Source organism: Phaseolus vulgaris, chromosome 8, assembly GCF_000499845.2.
Source record: "Phaseolus vulgaris cultivar G19833 chromosome 8, P. vulgaris v2.0, whole genome shotgun sequence".
Lineage (NCBI taxonomy): Eukaryota > Viridiplantae > Streptophyta > Magnoliopsida > Fabales > Fabaceae > Phaseolus > Phaseolus vulgaris.
Window position 1 is genome coordinate 195,618 of NC_023752.2, and position 21,616 is coordinate 217,233.

At 33.3% G+C, this 21,616-nt stretch overlaps 1 protein-coding gene across 2 annotated transcripts; it reads right to left on the minus strand.

Annotated features, from left to right (window-relative positions):
- Positions 1 to 6: 6 nt before the first annotated feature.
- Positions 7 to 20,605, minus strand: LOC137823847 (callose synthase 3-like). Of its 2 annotated transcripts, XM_068629136.1 has the most exons (40): positions 20,382 to 20,605; positions 20,093 to 20,301; positions 19,907 to 20,007; positions 19,244 to 19,368; positions 19,078 to 19,171; positions 18,848 to 18,958; positions 18,653 to 18,769; positions 18,420 to 18,512; positions 17,158 to 17,249; positions 16,887 to 17,013; positions 15,173 to 15,310; positions 14,970 to 15,046; positions 14,796 to 14,889; positions 12,596 to 12,718; positions 12,369 to 12,486; positions 10,758 to 11,095; positions 10,585 to 10,637; positions 10,428 to 10,488; positions 9,908 to 9,989; positions 9,781 to 9,830; positions 9,616 to 9,702; positions 8,974 to 9,108; positions 8,779 to 8,873; positions 8,575 to 8,659; positions 8,323 to 8,483; positions 7,874 to 7,997; positions 7,664 to 7,770; positions 7,295 to 7,433; positions 7,061 to 7,212; positions 5,881 to 5,990; positions 5,653 to 5,781; positions 5,020 to 5,088; positions 4,683 to 4,869; positions 4,133 to 4,283; positions 2,668 to 2,787; positions 2,476 to 2,594; positions 2,317 to 2,400; positions 1,805 to 1,917; positions 1,434 to 1,663; positions 7 to 903 (listed from the first exon to the last, which is right to left on the minus strand). In XM_068629136.1, exons 1-40 carry the CDS (start codon positions 20,588 to 20,590, stop codon positions 34 to 36), a joined length of 5,679 nt encoding a protein of 1,892 aa, XP_068485237.1. In that variant the 5' UTR covers positions 20,591 to 20,605; the 3' UTR covers positions 7 to 33. The 2 variants fall into 2 exon arrangements, with proteins under 2 accessions (XP_068485237.1, XP_068485238.1); XM_068629137.1 differs by lacking the exons at positions 18,653 to 18,769; positions 18,848 to 18,958; positions 19,078 to 19,171; ... (2 more) ...; positions 20,093 to 20,301; positions 20,382 to 20,605 and adding an exon at positions 17,415 to 17,491.
- Between the last annotated feature and the right edge of the window lie 1,011 nt (positions 20,606 to 21,616).

Below are 21,616 nucleotides of genomic sequence, written 5' to 3' on the forward strand. Positions count from 1 at the left end.
ACCTGTAAACCAAGGAAAGGGTATCGATTCCATTCAGCTTACCAAATTATAATTAGTGAGATAAAAATGCAGGAAAAGATTACAGCGTAGGTTAAGAATTACCAGAAAACTTTTTTGGCCTTTTTTCGTAATATTCAAGTGATATACCAGACCATACTGGTAGATAAAAAATCGCAATGATAACAGTATCTCCACTATGATTCCCCGCAGTCCTGAATATTGGAGATGCTCTTGTTCCTCTTCCCACCAAGATTCCCAACTTTTTTCAGGTAGAACACCTATACCCCCTCGATTACTAATCCATTTATTCCAATCAGTCCAATCATCAACAATTTTTTGCCATTCAAACCCAGAAGGATTGAACAAGAAAGGAGCAAACAGCCAGGTACCCACCATAAACCACATTGATGCAGTAATCAAGATATATGCAACAGCACTTCTGTAAGAATGACCGAAAATTTGATACACAATAAGCAGTATCATGAGCTCAATACCCTTCACAAAGTGGCTACGAGAGTAAAGTCTGTAGTTGTCAGCAAATTTAGCATGGAAAACCACAAATCCTCGACCAGTTGGTCTATATTTAGCACCTCCATGCAGCAATGTTCTTCCAAAATAATGAGTTTTTGTCCCAAGTGAAAATGTAAAGAATACTGGGGCCAGCTGCAGTTGCATTAATATGAACTCACTGAGAGCAGTTCGGAAGCCCCTCTCCAAACCGATTTCCATCAACATAGGCAGGGCCATCAAAACCCCAATTTGAACAAACGACTGAGATGCAAGAGCTACTTGAAGAGGCTTATTATCTCGAATGGCTTTTTGAGTGCTCAGACCTTCTTCGAGGCCACTGAGAACAAGATAAAGGCGACCATAGAGGAATATATATACAGTGAGAACAGTTATCTGCATAAAATTGAAGTGAGGGGGAAAATTTCAGAATCACATGGTATACAAACTTAAAAAATTTGACCATTTAGAACTTCAATTTTTCAATCCCTTTGGATCTTCTAAGTTATAATAATAATAATAATTCTTAGAAAACAGAATTAAGTCTAACTAAACCTTACAAAATTGGCTTATAAAGTCAATTTACACGCACTTGTATACTATAACTTGGCCATATTTCTAGCAAGTGTAGGATCTCCAACACTTCCTCTAGCTCCGAGAACTGCATGTCTAAATTGAGGAACTAGATACTGTGGATGGCTCACTAGTAGGTGGCATAATAGATCCAATCGCTAAATTAGGTTATATTATCATAAAAAGTGAACTTTAAGTCTATCTCTTCCTTAGAAAGTCAGTTTGTAAAGTAAGGTTTGTATCAACTTATATATAATTAGACCATAACTCTAGTCGATGTGAGATCTCTAACAACAACAATAATAACAATCTACATAATATGCAAGTAAAAGTTAACACTAGTGATAACGTACAAGAGTGCTGAAATAAAATCCAACTGTGGTGAAATAACAAGACAACATTCTGAAGAAGTCAAAACGATGCCCAAGTCGGTATACATCTCGACTAAGTGTTTGCTCCCCATTGCCATTAGCTATTTTTGCTTCAAACATAGATATCTGATTGAGACCCACATCTCTTCCCTTCCCTACTTGTATGTACTCATGGTGAGTAACATTCCCTTCACGTAGTGTAGAGTTAAAGCCTAAAAATAACAAAAAAAATCCAATACAGAAACATTCAATCAAACAAAAGTAAACAGTTAAAGCCTAAAAATAACAGAAAAATCCAATACAGAAACATTCAATCAAACAAAAGTAAACAATGCAAATGGTAAACACAGTACCAGCAAAAATATCTTCACTTAGATTGATAACCTTGGAGGCTTTACTCACACCCCCTCTTGTGAGGTGAAAAAGTCTATCAAAGACATCGGGGTGACCATAATGGAAACGAACCCTACATAAGTAGAGAGAAAAACAGTTTAGACTTTTCTATTTATTTTTAAGTACTCTCAAGAGAGTAATAGCTTAACTTCCTGCAGAAGTCGAATGTATTAATAAGTAGACCAAAGGCAGTCAAGAACAGTAACTTAAGTAAAATGAGAATGATTTGTTACTCTCCACCCACTCTCCCCCCTATTGACAAAGAACAAATAACAAATAACAAGTATCTAATAAACTCTATCTACCAATTTCAAACATTTAACATTCCTTTTCTATTTACTTTTAAGAAATCACTCACTTTCTATGCAGTTAGCAATTCTCTCATGAAAAACTTGAAGTGCATTTATTCCAAAAATTCTGTCAATATTATCCTAACCCAAAAAAAAGGAACCAGTAGAACAGAACAACTTACTTCAAAGGATTAGCCAACAATCTCTGACCAATTGTCACAAAACTTGTCTCCTGATTTGACATGAACCATGCGAGGGAAGAAACACTACAGCCAGAGCCAGACACTAGTTAGAAACACAAAAAATCACGTCTAGTTGCAAATACACCAAAACAGATTTACCTTCCAGTAAATATATGCTCCCTAAGTCCAAGGATACTAGGGAACCGAACACCATCATGCTTTTTAAGAAACTCTTGCAACAAATTTCTCATTTTCAAAGCTTCTTCCATGTAATTATCCTATAAAAGAAGCAACTTAATTAAATGTCCTGAAGAGACCTTACAATGATGAGCACTTATATGATCATCATACCTGGTTCATATCTATTGTTTGCAAGCCCTCTCCACGTGTGAAAATTATGGCATGATTCTGATTTTCAGGCTTACCCTCACCCAAAATTGCTGGTCCAGGAAGCTTTATTTTATATATAATCTGATTGAAACAATCAAACAGAGTATATTATTTACAAAGTGAATGATAGTTTAGAAAAGGGTGCTGATAGATCAACACTGTGAACAGTAAAAACAAACATTTCACATATCAATAATTATTTTTGTTTTATTTTTTAATTTAAAATATTATTATATTATTATAAACAATTGTTAAAGGTTTTTTTACTGTTCACGGTGCTAAAGAAACTTTGCTCTTTAGAAAAACAGTTAAGGTTAAGAATTGCATTTAGTAATATAGAAACGGCTTCACCCTTTTTTTCTTGAAGTTAAATAAAACAACAATTGTCTATTTATGTAAGAGTCGTATTTAATTTTATTCCAGTTTTTGTGTATGTTAGAAAAAAAAAAGAGGGCCGCCATTGTTTCTTCCTATCCTGAATAAACTAAAACAGAAACATCTGTTCCTTTATAGAAGAGATTACTAAAAGCAAATTATTTTCTGTATCTCTCATTTCAAAACCACTAGAATTTAGGTTTGGATCAAACTCAACCCTACAAAACCCCAAACTCAACCTTATAAAACTTTCTTTTAGGATGAGGTGTGCATGCTATTTATAAATTCTATTTTAGGCATATCACTAATCAATATGGGACTAAACCACCACCCCTTGAGGTTGTGGTTTAAGCACCCCACCGACCCAAAAAAAAAGAAGCTGCAACTTTGGCAGAATAGGGATAACTGCAATTAAGGTATATCCTCCAGCACTCTCCTTCATGGATAAGTTTTAGTAAGGTGATATAACCATATCACAGTCGACATAGGGTTAAATCACCACCTTTGAGGTTGTAATTTAAGCAAGCACCAAAGAGCCTAGGAGTGACTTCAAATAAGGCAGCTCTCTAACAGTAACTTATTTCAAAATAGGCTGGGCTGGATAAATATTAATGTCCAACTTGAGATGATTATTGGTTTAAGTTTGGAGTGAGATTGTTATGGGTCATCTGCACATATATTGTTATATTCATGTATGTAGAGTTAATAAATATACGTGCAAGGAACACAATATCTGAGATTAGGACTCCAATTTCAGCAAATCCTTTTCCTTCGCCAACCAACAAGTGTTATGGGATCAAAAGATTATCAATACTCTTCCATAATTTGCTCAAAACCTAAGATTTGTTGTTTGACATACAGAGGAATTGTGCCACCTTGCTACAACCCTAGTTTTTACATTTACTTTATGTATATTTCCTCATTCTAGAGGAAATCCTGCTGTCCATCACATTGAAATTTCCAACCATCTTCTAATAAAACTTCTCCAATCAAAACAAAAACATTACTAGTAGGAAAAAAGAAGTAACGCATTCATCAAAAATCCAAATACCTGATCCAGATTCTGCTCAGGCTCTGAAGCACTATTTGATTTTGGCATAGCCTTCACCAAGCAAGAGTAGTAAACCTTGTTGATCTTTTTCTTACTGTCTTTGACAGGTTCCTCTACCTCATCAATATAGGCAACTCGAAGAGACGGATATCTGCCAAATGTAAACATATCTATCAACCAAACACCTTTCGTTTTTACTTTACATTGCTCTCCTCTACCAAAATTACCTTTAATGAGGAAGCTCTGTTATGCCCTTGTATTGCACTGATTCTTGCACCGGTTTTAAATATTAAAAATTGCTTTAAAATTGAAGTTAATATTTCAGTAATTTTATGAATATTTAGGTTTTAAGCTACTATAAAGTGAAAAGTTCTTGGGTGCTATGTTCATGGGGATAGATCTTGAGGAAATGGAATAGAAAAACGAAAAGCTCCCAAAACTAACTTCTGCAGAAGCTTTTTTGTTCTCTTATATACTTAAGAACTTCTGTACAGTGTTTCTACTTTTAACTAAAAAAGAAACTTCAAATTACTGAAGCTCCATTTCTTACCTTGTCATAAGCCTTAATATGTCCTGTGCAAGGCGAGAACCAGACCGCTTGTCAATGCCATATTGTTGACATGATACCACATATGTGAATTTCATATCAGCTACCGCTTGACATTGCGTCCACAATGACCTTTCCCCCCTTGAATTGTCATCTGAGTTTTCTACGGCTTTATAACCTTCCATCAAATCTGTCCATTGGTAACATTTCAACCACACAAACCAAAAGAAAGACAAAAAAAGAGTTAAAGAAATTCTAATAACTAATGAACTGACTGGCAACCACAGTACGTATAAATAAAGAAATTTCACTTAATCATTCCCAAAAGAAGGAGCATTACCTTCATCTTTGGCCATATCAAGAAACGCCTGCAGTTCCAGAGCTTTTCTGTAATACATCATACCTCTTACTGCATTAATTAGAATTTTATACAAAGTCAATTGCAACGATTTATTACACTCTAAACAGAGGCACATAAGTAAAAATAAAATATGCTAGTGTTAGAGAATTTTATCTTCTAAGTGTGAATCTTTCATTGATAAATTGATATATTCAATACATAGGTTTGAATAAAATAACTCTCGAAGAGACATGAATTAGCCATGGTGTACATGAAAGGGTAGGTCCCCCTCTCTTCACTTTCTATAAATAATGTCTTTGGGACAGACAGAAAAGACTCAAGTAGGAAAATATTATCGTAAAATCCAAAGTTAAATAAGGAAGAGCATCCAAGGGGAATTGTAAAAGCATTGAAAGAAGACTCAAAGGCAACTAGAAGAACAATGACAAAGGTTTGTACCATGAATATTGTCTCATTAATTTGGTGTCAATTTTGCAATTGTGGTCCTATTTAATCATTCATGAAGAGAGAACTATGTATCCATGACTAATGAAAATTATTGAACGGTATGCACATGAAATCATGAGTACGTGCACACGGGAGGGGTGAGAGAGAGAGAGAGAGAGAGAGAACCAGTTCTGGTCAATGTTTGCCCTCTATATGATGCCCAAAGCCGAAGTTCTTCCACTAACTCATCAGATTCACACCCTTTAATATCCTCCTCAGTAGACTTCACACGCTGAATAAAATTGTTCCACTCATCTGTGCATTGACAACCAAAACGGTAACAAAAAATACATTGGATATGCTCAGAATTTTTTATATTTATGTAACAAAAGAGATTTCGGTGTATTGGCAAACCTGGAAAAATCTTTTGCAAGTAGAACAGTATTGAAACACCATCTTCATTAGGTGAATCTAAGTCTTGTAAGGAGAATAGTACTTCTTCTGTATAGTATGGTGTCAAAACCCTATAACCAAAAATTACCAACAAATATATAAATACACAAAAACAGAGCAACTAAACCATTTTAAATCATGTTTACTACATGATCAATATACTAATATTTTTACATGGGGTATAATTCAAGCAGATATACTACAAGATAAAATTCTGCAGTCTTTAGTCAAACACTAAGAAAATACTACCTCATGTCCTATATAAGAAACAAATGTATAATTCACAGGATGAATAGAAATATTTAAATTAGTTCATTTAAATTAAAATTGTCATAAACTTAAATTTTATTCAAAAATAAGTATAGAATTAAAAAGATTAAGTGATGATTACATTTAATGATACTACACATAATTCAAGGAATATTTTATCCACCAATCGATATGATTAATATTGTTAAAGCCTAATAAATCCATCCACTTTTGTGGGAGATGAGTGGATATTTCATTGGTAGCCCTTGTAATAATTTAACAATATAAAAGAAAGTTAATTAATTCATTTGAAAGTGATACCAATGTACCATGTTTCTTATAATTAGAAATTTTTCTTACATAAAGATGTTTTTCTTCCTTGTTAAATCTACTAAAGAGAAATGCTGAGAACACACTCTTTAGAACATATTCTCCGTCATTGGTTAAAATTTATTGAAAATCAAAAATTCAATGGGTAGTTTCAATAATTTTAGTTTAACCAATAAGAGAGGGTGTTCCTTACACTCCTCCCAAAAAAATTATCCTTCATTTCTTTGAGTAACCTGGACTAGACATTCAATTGTATCAAATCAAGTCTTTCGTTCACAGCATTACAACAGTCCATACGCTTTACCATCTAATGCAAGTGCAATATCAAATTAAAATCCTGGGCATCATATAACAAACTGAAGAATGTTACTTTAATTGCGCACACTGTTTAAAGTTAAAAAATTCAAGGACTTTGACTTTCCGGTCAATGATGCAGGGGGAGGAACTGACTACGATAAAGGAGATCACATGTTAAGAGGGGAGAATTCCTACAATATTTAACTTAACTGATTCAAAAATTACAACAAAATTGCAAAGGAGTTAGGAGTTAAAGATAGCTTACGAGAATGAAAGCATGTTGCGAACTTTTGGGGCCAAAGGCATGTCCATAAACAATGAATTTGAGAAGAAAGATATACGCCTTCTTGCTTCTAAGTTAGATGGTACATCCATGGCAGATTCTTTTGTCGTAAGCAGCAAGAAAAGTCGTTTAATCTACCCCAAAAAGGGTAAACATGTCATTACAAAGCACTTCACCATTTAAACTTTTAGCACAACAATTGAATTAGTAACAAACCTTCTCTGTCCAAGCTGCAGTAAATGGTTCAATTGGAAACTTGATAGCTCCTTCAGATGCAAACAATTGGTGATGGGGCTCAGGCTCAAGGTGAAGCATCCCCTCATGCCCGGTACCACCATGGGTTGAATCCACCAAACTGAAACAATATTGCTATAATCATAATCAAGGGAGGGAATAGGGTGAAACTAAAAGATATGGCACGTGTTTGGTTTTGAGTTTAAAAGCCAAGATGTGCATCAGATACATGAAAATTAGAAGCTTGAAATACTAGCATCTAGGTTAAAAGCAAGAATATGACGTGCATATTTTATAAATGAACAAATGACAAAACAAGATAGCAGAGACAACAATCTGTGTATACATTACCTGAATATTTGATCCTGGTCCTCCATCATTATATCTCTTGTCACAACCTCCAGCATGTCCTGGAATAGAATCACAACTAGGTCCCTATCTTTTGGATCATTTGCCAACTGCAATAATTAAAATAACTTCGTAAGATTTTGACAACCATACTAAACTGTCATAGAGAAACAAAATGTACAAAAATTGCATAAAATAGTTCTGAAGTATTACCAAATACTCTATTAGCTGAACAAACTGTTTACAGAGGTTAGGAAGTGCACTCATTCTGAATTCAACAATCAGTTTATCTGATTCTATATGTTTATCCACTTCATCAAACATGTACTCTATAACCCTGAAATGAACAACACCAACGAAGTTATAAAAAAAATAGATATAAACAGAACCTTTCAGAAATCAGTTTGAACTTTAAGAAATACATCCACAAAGTGATAAAACTTAAAAATAGATACGCAAAGAACCTTTCAGATTTCAGTTTAGACTTGAAAATATAAATCAACAAGATTTCAGATTTCAGTTTGGACTTGAAATATAAATCAACAAAGGTGATAAAGCTGACTATTTCCTACAGCCTTTTTTCAATCGGCCTAGAAATAATTAAACTTAGAGCTAGGTGGGAATATTACATAGACCATCATTCACAAAGTACAACTACTTACTTTGTCTCCCGTTCCCCTTGAACCAAATGCTTAATAATGCTCTTAAATGAAGCATAGCACTCACGGACAGCACAAGACATGTAAGTATCAAGCCCAATTCTTTTCTTTAGCTCTCGATCCTTTCCATTGCTGTCCTTAGCCATATCTAGTGCAATTGGGATCTAAAAAACACATGGCCACAGACACAACTACTGAATGATTAGATATGGAAATGATAGTAGCAAGGTCTATCAAAGAGAAAATGAACAAAACCTTGCTAGCAAGTAGAAAGGGGGGCCATTGTATAAGGTCCAACTGAGTATCAGCCCAATATGGTACAAGCAAAAGGTCCATTTCCCTGAAAAATATAACCACCTCAACACATACACTATTGAAAAAATACAGCACCCCATTGATCAAGAGATAAAGTAGATCAAGAACCACCAACACATGATGATGGACTATCCCTCACATTACCTATCACTAATAAGATCTTCATCCCTGAAACTAGTAATTATTTGGTTCCACAGTTGTGCAAACCTTGCAGCCTCCTTCCCCTTGTTAGATGAGATCTACAACAATTGATCAAAGTATAGTAACCTCATGTTATAGATCCTCATTCAAGCTACAAATTAAATTAAGTGATGGTAAAATAAAAGCAAAACAACTAACATTGGGAAATCTGCGGGACAAAGTGGCTTTTAATCCTTTTTTCTTTGGCTCACTTGCTTCTTCAGGAATCAAACTGGCATTGAAGGCACCAGGCAATGATTCAAAACGAGACCTTAGCATTCCTAGTGTCCGTATCTGATATCAGGATAGAGGATAAGCAGTAATGCACAATAATTATTACTTAAAAGAAATAGATATTATATTCAAGCACCATGCAATGATTCGAAATGAGACCTTAGCATTCTTAGTGTTTGTATCTGATATCAGGATACAGGATAAGCAGTAATGCACAATAATTATTACGTAAGAAATAGATATTATATTCAAGAACCAGTGCTACGTCCATAAAATGCCTACAACTACTGGATAGTTGTAGTTCTGTAAGTTAACCACAAACAAAAGGTCCAATCCCATAATTAGGAGTCTAAAGTAAATTGACTCAATTAAGAGCAACCAAAAGTTAGTTGATAGTCATTCAGATCGATCCATTTCTAGATATACGTAATGGAGCAACAATACCTTCTAGATAGATTACACATCAAAGTATATATAAAAAGACAAAACAATGAATTAACATGAAAAATAATTATCCAAAACAACTAACAATCTAAGTGACAATAGGAGTGTGGACAATATACTAACCTCCCCAAGCCGACGGAAGGCACCATAAATACCACCAAATAATGTTGAGAATATGGCATACCAAATTTGGGTATCCATGAAGTATACCTGACAAAAAAGAAATTATACAATTATACTACTGATGTTTAAAATAGGATATAAATAAAGTACATCATAAACCCATACCAGGATAATCGGAGACCAAAGTGCAATTACAACACCAATATTGTTCCTTGCTGCAAAACACAAATAACTTACAAATTTTATCTGGAGAAAAACTAAAACGAAAGTAGAAACATTAAAGCTTACTAACCATGAGGAAAGAATTCGTGCCACTGGAAAGTTGTGATTTTTACACTCATTATAGCTTTTGTAGGTCCCACAAGAGGTTTTATCTATGGAAAGATGGAAGGTTAAAAACATGTAAAAACAATTGATGAAAGAAGAAATCCATTAAGATAAAAAGACAAAGATCTGAAGCTGGAAGATAAGAGAACCTCCCGAACAAGAAAAGAAAAATAATTAATTATTCTATAGATATAATGTAAAGGTATCCCCCTGTGATGCTTCATTAATGCAACACAGAGTAAGAACAAGTAAAATTCATTGATTATTACAGAAGATGCAGCTAAAAACCAAAAATACAAAAATTAGAATTCAATAATTGTTGTAACAAGGGTTTTAAAAAACAATCCCAAAAGAATTGAATATATTTCATAACCATCTTTGTGTGAAATTAGGGAGCTGAATATGCAAATTCAAATGACTACCTATCAGCGACAACTGAAAGAAATGATAGCTTATACTAGAGATAAAAGATGGAAACGCATCACCTCAATATAGTAACTGAAAGCCAACTTTGTAATTATGAGAAGCACCCAAAACATTGTGTACCTGACATTAAAAATGTCGCCACATTAATCAGATGCTAGGCATATTGAACTAGTACCAGTCACACATAACAGAAACAATTTAACTTAAACTTCTTACTTGAAAAGGGAAAATGTGCTCTCATGCATTCCCCTACCAACATACAAACGAGGCTGGCAATTATAAAGCATCAGAAACATCACGTTATTACAGTATTAATATCCCAGCAGTAATGACACAACAGTTCTTAGAAACAGAAGAATATAGTAAAAATTGAATGGATTATGGCCTACCTGTGACCACCATAACATTAGCATCACAACCCTATAGTTTGACCTCTCAAGATGACGCCGAATAAAAGGAATCAGAAAGAATATTGCAGCAAGCATATTCGGCGACAGGTAAACCACAACAGCCAAAATAAACAATGAAGGAGCACTTGAACCACCATTTCCAAACCAACTTTTAATGGTTTGAGCAAATCCAGGAGGATTATCCCAAGTATAAGCATAAGTAACTGACAGAACAATCACCCATGCTGCAGCTGAAACAACTTTTAGAATGTATCTTAACTTCACATACAGCGACATACTCCATTGTGCTTTCCAACTCAGGATCACATCAAGGACAGCTGCCGAAGTGGGGGAGAAAGGATTAACATGAATAACACCACTTTATGAAATAACAAAACATTCCTACTCACTCCTACAATACATTCTCAGCGGGAAGAAAAAAAAACAAATGAAATAGATATTGACTTTCAAAAACTCGTTTTCATTTTCAAGTCAAACCCAATCTTAACACTACATATTATATAAATTGCTCAGCCAAAGAAACAATGTATGCTAATAGCTCCCCACAATGAATTTTGGTCTGGCATCTTGAACACTACCTTCAATTAGATACAGTACATTAACAAATAGGTCATTTATTTAACAATGAAATGTTGAGACTACAACTGAAGAATATTCCAATCACACTTGAGAAGTTACACAGGAAAAGGATATTATCGAGTGACAAACATCAAAATCTAAAACAAGACAGCACATGATGAATATATGGAATGATGGACCATTTCAAAGTCACTGCATCCATTTGGCTACCAAACAAAAACAATTCCTCTTACAGCAGCACAACCAATATAAAATCAATAATGAAGATTAATTTGGGCACAACTAAATTACATTGCCCATAAAGGTTTTCAAGCTGAACTGTCTCAATTTACTAGGAAAACTATATGTGATGAGATATGCAAGGACATTGGATCCTGTAACAGCTTGATGTTAACCAGATCCATGCAAAGCCCCCAAACCATTTAGACTATACAACAAACTGCCCCAGCTTAAATATTAATAACTCTTATAAAACACTTCATGTGACATTTGCTCAAGAGTTCCAATCTCTCGGTAAATCAAAGAAACTCCTCCAAATAACCATTTTCACACCAGAGGCCATCTCATCTCTCTGTTGTAATTGTAATGCACTACTATAAGAACACCCCTCCCACAGCATGTAACCTCAAATTTCAGATGCTTGAGAACCAAAATATTTTGATCAAATGCTTTCGACCTATTATCTCCATTGGTATGTTATCATTCTGCAGAAGAGTTCCTCCTTCCATCAATCCTAAAACTTTTGAGAAGGGACTACTAGTCCACTATGTAGTAAACAAAAAACTATAGACTTTCACTAATTCAATCTTACTATGGAAGTTACATCTTTGACAGATGTAAACAATGAAAAATGCAAAATGAAGGAGGTTAAAGTCACAAATTAGATTACAAATTCATACAGAAACAATTAACTAAATGCAGAAAACATAAGTCATAATATCAAAATAACAAGGTAAGCTGCAATACCATTTGGAAATTGAATGTAAATGCAAATAATTGACTTTTGCCTACCTTGCCCAAACTTCAATATAGCTGCTGTTATAAACACACTCAACACCTTCTTGAACACGGCACCATTAAAGATCACACTTGGATCACCAGATCCATTCCAAGCAACAATAATCATAGCCTAATAATAATTAACCATTTTCAGAAATAGACTCTATTCTGCAAAGCATTGAAGGGAAAAAATAACTGACAAGGAAGCAGAGTAACAAAATGCAAAAAATATTTAACACCTGTAAACACAGAATGAAAAAAATCCACATTCGGTCAAAACTTCTGAAAATGTGCCAAAATGATCTTATCTCAACAAAATTCACTTTCCCAACCCATCTGTCTCTGCTAGGTGGTTTGTCATCCTGTACATATAAGTTAGAGCAAGACTTAAGATACAGCAGTAAATATAATATATAACTAAAAACATTCAAAACAGAGGAAATGCATAATTTCGTTTATTGATGGGGAGAAAATGTCTTGTGGACAACCATATCATTGAATAAATTATCATTTCCTCTCCAAAGAAAAGGTACAAGGAAATTTATTTATGAGTTTTATGTTGTGAGACCTAAATTATACATAAGCATCAAAAAGAAAGTCAATCTTACAAGGGAGAATATTGTGAAAGAGAATCTTATATAATCAGGAAAGAGTTTAAAGTTACAATATGGTCAATGTATATGTTTCCATAATATACTCTCTCATGATCTAAATGTGATCAATTGAGTTCTTATTTAACCCTGCCATGCACATTTCCTCTTCCATAAATATGGATGGCAAAAACAAAGCAAAGGTAATATATTTAAGAATGCCATGGATTAACAAAAATGTTGAACCAAATTAAGCAAATATGAATTCTTTGAGGACAAATATGGTAGATTCTCTAAAGAAAAATGTCGCACTAAATGCAATAATTTGGAGCCCGAAAAATCATTAACAGCATTAGAACAAAGGCTCTACAATTCAATACAACTATTCTTATATATGGAAAACTATTCATAGTAGTGTGGACTAGCCTTCCACAAAAACACTATAGTAGAACAGTGGGATGACTGCTGTTCTGAATATATATATATATATATATATATAAACCTTTATTATCATATTTATTAAAAACTAAATATTAGATTGAAAGTTCCTTTCACATAGATTATATGCACACAAAAAAACTATTTTAATCTTATGCCCCACTTATATAATCAAAATCGAAGTTTTCAAAATATACTAAAATAATTTTAAGAAAATTTCACATGAATAACCATAATGATAAACTAACATAATATAAAGTTATAAGAAATGAAGATATAAAATTAAAAAACAATGTAAATGAGTAAATTCATGCATTAAAAGAAAAAAATTATTAATTATTAAATAATTTAAACATAGTTGTAATCCTTATAAAGTATGTTATTTATTTAGATTTAATTATTCTATAACAAATTTTAAAAAGCAAATAAAAAACAGACCAAACCGGTTTCCTAAACCATATCTTGACCTGTTTATATTCTTTCTTTATTATAATTCTTACTCTAATTATTTTATCAGTTATTACAATTTTATTCATATATATATATATGGTTTATATTTATATATTATTATATGTTATACATTTGTCTCTATTATATAATATATAATTATGTATTAATTTTTTTCTATGTTTTCAAATATTAGAGTACACTGTCTGTTTATTATATGATAATATATGATATATGATTCACTGAAAAAGCAGCTGCAGCCGCAATGGAAAAGCATTCACAGTATAACACACGTTTGCCTCTCACGACTACAAAGTAAAACTGTATCCCGCGATTCTCCAGGATAGCTCCGTAATGACTACCTAGTTAACAGATAATAATAAAATAGTAGAAACAACGCCACCTTTTTTTTCTAATGCTAACATAGAAAATCAAAATTACTTAAGAATCTTATTATTCCCGATTCAAATTAAAGATTTAATATGATTTGGCCAACAGTCAATTTGTATCCTGTGACGAATCAGAGATGACTTTGAATTCTTGCAAGCACGGATGGTCTCTGGTAAATATTACACGATTCAGCAATTCATTATTTTTTATTTTTCTTTTCAAGACTCTTGTCAAAAACATTGAATACTTAGATAAACTTAAACTCAAAAAAAAAAAAAAGGGAGCACTATTAAGTACACCCCAATTAGAAAAACTTAAATTAATATCCTGTTCCATTTCTCTTTCTCAATGAATTATTACTTTATCTCTAAAGATGATAATAAGTATCTAAAAGGATCTAGAGCTATATAAAAAATCAAAGAGAATGATAAAACAAGAAGCCTTGCAGCTATTTTCAATGAACAGGAAAGTTAATGACTATACAATGTAATCTCTTTTTATAAAAAAGAGAGAAAAGTACATGCTTATAGTTATCATGCGCAGAGAAAATTAGAAATTAATATTCAATACTTACATTAGATTTATCAAAAAATGAGTTTTCGGAAGGCAGGCAAAAGAAATCAGCATCAGCACGCATTGGCCAACCTAACCGAAAACAATCACCAGACCTACAAGTATGTTGTTAAAAATTAAATCATTGACAGGCATGACAGTCAATACAGAGAAAAATTAAAGCATAAACCCATACCAGAAATATTCATTTAAATCATCATAGTTCCTCCACTGTGAATGCTTTGACCTTCCTTTTTTGCTGCGTGCAGCTTCCTTTTGACCAAGGAAATATCAATTTATTCATCAATGTGAAAAATAAATGAAAATAAGTTTATATGGATGGACGGCCACAAACAAAAAAGGAAAGGACAAGCAGACTGTAATCAATGCAAGAAAAACCTTAGCAATCACGTTGTAGATAGGAGTGACAACTTTCCTTAAAAATGCTTCTTCTTCACCTCCATAAGCTGGCTTCACATTCTCTCCAGTCATCGGACTGACATTACCGGCAAGCACACCATACAATTCAAAAGCCATCTACAGAAACCATATTCAAAAGAACCAATTCATGTCAATTTTCATAAGTAGCAAGTTACCATCAAAGTCTCAATTAAAACCAACAAGGCAAATGTGACAATGTGAGCAAATGCCAAAACCATAGGGAGAATATACACAAGCATGCACATTGCCTCCTAAACAGTCACGAAAATAAGATTATGCAACACCAAGAAAAAAAATAACAAAATCACATGACAAACGCGTCTATATTATATTATAAGAACTACATGTTTCAATCCAAACAATCACGGACAGATATTACATATATTGAAGATACAAAAAAAAAGTTAATGATATAAACAGGGTACTATATCTTTCGAGACTGAAACTTACATTCATTAATTTTATAGTGTCAGAAACTAATGCAGGATGCAGACATTATAATGCTCTTAATAACCGTCTTGCTTAGGTTAAACATCAAGAAAGCACAAACACCAGCTCTCCTAAAAGCTTATTCCATATAAATGCACATAATTACATACTCATCTAAAACACCATCACAGTCAATGGTTGAATCCCATCACCAATAGTTCTTATAAGTTCACTTTGTGTTTCTTCTTTTTCTTACAATAACTATCCTTCTCAAATTTAATCTAGTTTTCTTAGAGAAGAAATAAAGCAAATCAGAGAATGTAGAAAAGTGTAAATCGGTAAGAATTATGAAGCCTTTTGGAAAGGATATTTAAATATTTTGTACGTAGCAATGACAAAGAATTCAAAATATCAGTATGACATGGCAGAGGACAATCAATACTGATTAACAAACTATCTTTTTCATTACATGGAATATATAAATCTATAAATGACTATTCCCAACTAGGATCCAAGAATACAGATCCCAATTATATAGCCAAACATAACAAAGTTAACACAAGTAACTCAACAAACTTGTTCATGGACTCCATACAACTTAAAAATTATTAATTTAAGATTAGACATCACTTGACGTAATAACAGAGATTAAACCCAGATATGCAACCCTGACAATTTAATGCAGCGAAAACCAAACTAGTAGCGCTGTTGATCATTATCATTTTAATTTTAGCTGACTATGGTTTGCAGAATGTCATTCCCATTGGGCTCAGCTCACTATAATTTGAATTGCATATCTTGGGAAAAGAAATACGACAGCAAGTTATCTTAGACAACAGCACAAGGCAGAAAATCCCCAATACCATACAAAATAGTGACCTCTAAAGATTATGATGCAAGATGCGACTGTGAACAGAATAGAGACCAAACCAACCAGTTACGCTATGATACATAAACACAATGTCAGAGAGTGACCAGAAACAAAACACAAGTCATCAGAATATATTTGTTAATTTTGTTCCTAAGTGAAATCTACAGAAACAAGAACTCGCACACACATATATGCAGGGATCAGTATGCTTGATAATGAATTCACACTTCATTCTATATACAAATTAGCTTTTCATTGCAAATGCATCAAAACATCCCTAAAAATACAAACATTGGGGGACAACAAAAACAACTCAAACATGCTGGGAAAAATAGATAATCATTACAAATCTATTCAAGTTACAAAGCATACATGGTGATATATATAACAAAGGCATTCTGGCATGAATCGTAGGTTGGCAGCTTCACCCCATATTAAAAGATACAGACCCATATATAGTAGTTTGCGCTGCTGTACTTCTTGCTGTATGGTAGGTAACCTGTCAAAAATGCATCCACAAGACATGTTACAGGGAGAACTTAAAAATACATATATTTTCATTGTAGATGAGCAAAGCTAAGAGCTGCTAGTCAGCAAGACACTGTATAATATTTATCATTCAACATAAAGCAAAAACACTCACCAAAGGCTACTTTTCCGACCCAAATACTTGCACCATTTTTTGTAATTCTTGAAAAGTTTCTTCATCACTTCTGTCAGGGCACGTTCATCCAACTAATCAAGCAAAGCAAACTAGTCACAAGTAGATAGAATACAAATTACAGTGTTATATTTATAGTGATGAAAAGTAGGTAAAAAAAGGATTAAATGGTGTTTCTTTTATTTTCTTACTTCAATTTTACTAGATATGTTTTCATTAACAATTGCAAAAAATATCACCTTATTTTCACTTTGTTGCCTCTTATCAAGGATTTCCAAAGGGGGGAGTGAAAGCAACAAAATTTAGGGCCTGTTTCCTGTTTTCACAAATAATTACAAAAATGTTACCTTGTTTTCACCTCGTTTCCTATTTTCAAAATTTGTACAAGATATGGAGGAAACAAGATAAAATAAATAGGGAATGTGTTTTTCACCATTTACAGTACAAATCTTCCAAAAGCAAGAACTCAGTAAAATAAGGTTCCTTTTTGTATTTAAGTAGGAAACAGTAGGTGAAAACAAAATAATTCTCTAATTTCTCAAACTCAACAGCTCCCTGGTTTTTAGCATTTCCTTCCCGGTATCATAGAAACAAAAAACAATAAAAACAAGGATGAGTTTTTCTTTAATTCTAACAGAAAAATTATCAACAGAACAAAAAGAAAAAACAAAACAAAATGCTGCCTAGTGTTTTGTTCATAATTCACAGATGAAGATAGATTGCCATCAGAGATTCAGAATGGAATGTTCATGAAAAGTGCAGGACCTTTGACTCCTTATAGAAGAAATAAAGTAGAAAGGCAGAGGATTTGTAGAATGAAGAAAGAAACAATAAGTTGCACAGTATCATATCAACAAAAGAAATCATCATGCACACTTACACTAAAACTTGAAAACATTAAATATAGCATGCCTCCCCTACTCTCTAAAGTCCAAACCATACAAAGTTCATCCATACAAGTTCAAAGAGCATTCATAGTTTACGTATTAAACTGAGCACTACAGACAAAAGCAGCCTTCCAGGATTAAAAGGGCAATAAAACAGCAAAATGCTTGGATGATGATGTTACAGAAGAAAAGAGATAAACGAGATAATACGCGGTATAGTATATTTTTCCCATTGGATCAACAAACTAAACATGTTTTTTTTCTCTGGACTTTTACTTTATATATTAAATAAATATAAACAGGGTTTTCTATGGAAACCAGATTTGAGACTATGTATAAGTTCAATTTAAAACTGACCTTTGGTTGCTGATCAGGCTTTGGAAATTGTCTTATGTGAACATTAGCAAGCAGTAAGATCAAATGCTCTCTCTGATTCGCTACATTGTGTTTCTGCAGTATGTATAACACTATATATTAAAATCAAGAGGAGGCAAACAAGTTCAATTCAACATAGTAATGAAGATGTCAACTTTTTATTTTAAAAATAAAAATACAACATTAAAATAGATAAGTTTCTGGTTGTGTTATACCTGAAATCCAAACATTGACCCAAGCCAATCCAAAATGTCTTCATCCTTTTTTTTCTTGTAGTCCTTAGGCCATGGAAGACCCCTAGTGTTACGAAGAGCATATACAGCAGCTTGGATCTATAAAGAGCAATAAATAATTATGTTCATTCTAAGTAAAATGATTAGAATTACAATGTATGAAACTGAATTTCATGCCTCAGGAAATTTCATTATAGCCTGGTTAGCACTATCGGGATCAAGAGGAAGAATATTGTAAGGAACTAAGATCTCAGTTTTCTCAGCAACTTTATCTTGGGTCTCCAAAATCTGTAACAATGGCAATGGAAAATCGATCATGCATATTAGTGATGTAACATCCTGTAAAATCCTAGCAAGAAGGGGACCCCAATAGGGAAATGACATCTAAGGGAGCCACAGAAAATAACCTCACGATCAACTTCCATAGATTGTGTCATGTTAACGGCCTTCAAAACCTCAAAAAGAACATTAGCTGTGTTATATGCCTTGGTGAGCTGCGCACTGAAAGGAACAAACTATTAATCACTCAATAGCAGGATAACATATCAATAGAAAATTATCTAGAGAATCTACCGGTCAGCTTTATCGGCAGCATTTTGTAAAGCTTGGATATATTTTTTGTAATAATGCTGATAAAAACTCTGCATCTCACGAGCATCGCTTTTCTTAACCCTTCCTTTCAGAGTTGGGTCATTTTCCTAACAATTATGAAACAAATTGACCAAAATAAAACATAGAGAAACTCAGCATTGAAATAATTTAAACTAACACACACTATCATAAAATTTCATACGAGGCAACAACTCGTTCTACTGATACATAACTCGTTCTGGGTACTTTAGCAGTTTGGATTTGTACTGCTGTCATCTTTCAAACGGATAGAAAGCGTTAAATCCTAAGCATATATAAAGAGTAAAACACCGCAGCCTAAGCATATCAGAACTTTCAAGTCGTGCTGATAAACAAGATTCTACGGTCTCACAGATAAGAAAGAAGTGAGCACCACCAATGATGACCGATTTCCACTCTGAATTAAAGAATTTCCATAGTTTATAGATTCTTTCCATACTGTATTAACGACAACAGCAAAATGACACACACAAGCACAGTGCATGTATACGAGATACATTTCTTCATATTTCAAAAAAGTGAGAAAGATATATTGGAGGAGATCAAGTAAGAAAGAGTGTATGCAGCTGAAGCAGAAAGAAATGAAGTAGGAGAATGGTTAGGTACTCTTTCAAGGCGTTGAAGAAGTGCGGTTTTGAATTGGCGAACACCACGACCGCTTGAGTTGGGATCCAGCCTGTGAGCTTTCTCAAAAGCGTAGAAGCGACCTGCAATGCAAGAAGAACATCAAATTGGAACAAAAATAGAAGGAACCGATGACGAAAGAGGAAAGTGAAGAAGAAAGAAACATACAGAGATAAGCAACCCTGGGATGAGTCTTCTCAACTTCGTTAGCGACACGAAGAATTGGTGCAATTTCGACGAGAGAGGAAGGCACGACCTCACTGTCAATGACCGACTCTCCCAAGTTTCCGGCAGTCTGCGTCCGAATGATCCGCCTCGGCTGCGGCGCCTCGGAGGACGGCCCCGCGCCTCCTCTGGAGGAGGACATTCCGACGACACTGTGCAGACAACAGAATAAAATGGCGATGATGAGTGAAGATGCAGAAGCATAAAGGCGCGTGAGAGAAGAGAAAAGTACCGAGCGAGAGAGAAAGGAAGCTGAGATTCGGATTCTGAATGGGAATGGAAGATGAAACGAAACCCTAGCACAGAGAGTGAGTGAGTGAAGAAGCTAAGGTGCTTCCAAGCTAAGGAAAAGCGTAAAAGGTGAGTGGGAGTGAGAAATGAGAGTGACAAATGAAATTTGTATGAAAAGCAGAAAGAGTTACTATTGCCAGTTGCGGACATATGCTTTGCTGTGTTGCACTGCCACACACACTATTTTCTTTTCTTTTCTTTTCTTTTCTTTCCTTTTCTTTTTTTCTTTTTTTTCTTTTATTTTCTTTTCTTTTCTTTTATTTTCTTTTCTTTCCTTTTTTTTCTTTTATTTTCTTTTCACCGCAAAATATTTTATTGTTGGCAACTAATGAAAAACAGATTGCAATAAGTACTCAACAAATTAACCCTATATTCTTCCACCCATAAAATAATACAGAAATAATTATATGATTAAAATAAATTGTATATATTTTCTTAAGTAAAATGATTTTCAAACAAAACGGCTAATGTTGAGTCAAAAGAAATAAACAGTTACTGTTAAATGTTTTATTCAGAAAGCATGAACAAAACGTTCTTTTGTACTAAATAAATAAATATAAACATTATAGAAATAGAGGTTTTAAAATATGGAAAAAGACGTGTGTTTGAAAGAGTTGGGTTTTTTATACCATTTTGAATTGTGTACTTCTAATGTATGACATTATTTTCAACTACTGTCTTACACAGTCAACTTTGCATTGAAACCATTCTCTCTGTAATTATATTTTACTTGTAGTTTTAAAGCTAATATTATAATATCAATAACAGAAGTTATGCTCGTAACTTTATATTTATTTTATAACCTTGTAGTTTTATTTAATTAATGGATATATATTTAAAGTCTTTTAATTAATTTTGACAAGTTGAAGTAATTTTGCAAAATTCAAAATTTAAATATGTTTTCGTCAACTTTTTCTGTTAGCCCATTAAGGAGTTAACCGTTGTGTTTTAAGTGAGTATTAGGTGGGGGTAGTTTTTCATTTTTAAAGACAAACATATGAAACTAACTACTTTTGACACCTTATATGTTAGTGTTTATTCAAGATTATTCAAAAAAAAATAGCTTCTATCATTTTTTTCAACACATTGAAGCTCTAGTACAAATTCAAAAATTGATAATTATTTTGACCTAGGAATTGGTAAACCTTGTCAAAACACTTATTTTAATCTTAATAT

What these genes read in the sequence shown, in the direction of transcription:
- LOC137823847 (XM_068629136.1), bottom strand. Translation starts at nt 20,590, where the DNA reads ATGTCCGCAACTGGCAATAGTAACTCTTTCTGCTTTTCATACAAATTT. An exon ending in GATTTAAATGAATATTTCTG is followed by an intron (nt 14,890 to 14,969) that starts GTATGGGTTTAT and finishes ACATACTTGTAG; the next exon opens with GTCTGGTGATTGTTTTCGGT. An exon ending in TTTTCATTCTGTGTTTACAG is followed by an intron (nt 12,487 to 12,595) that starts GTGTTAAATATT and finishes AATTATTATTAG; the next exon opens with GCTATGATTATTGTTGCTTG.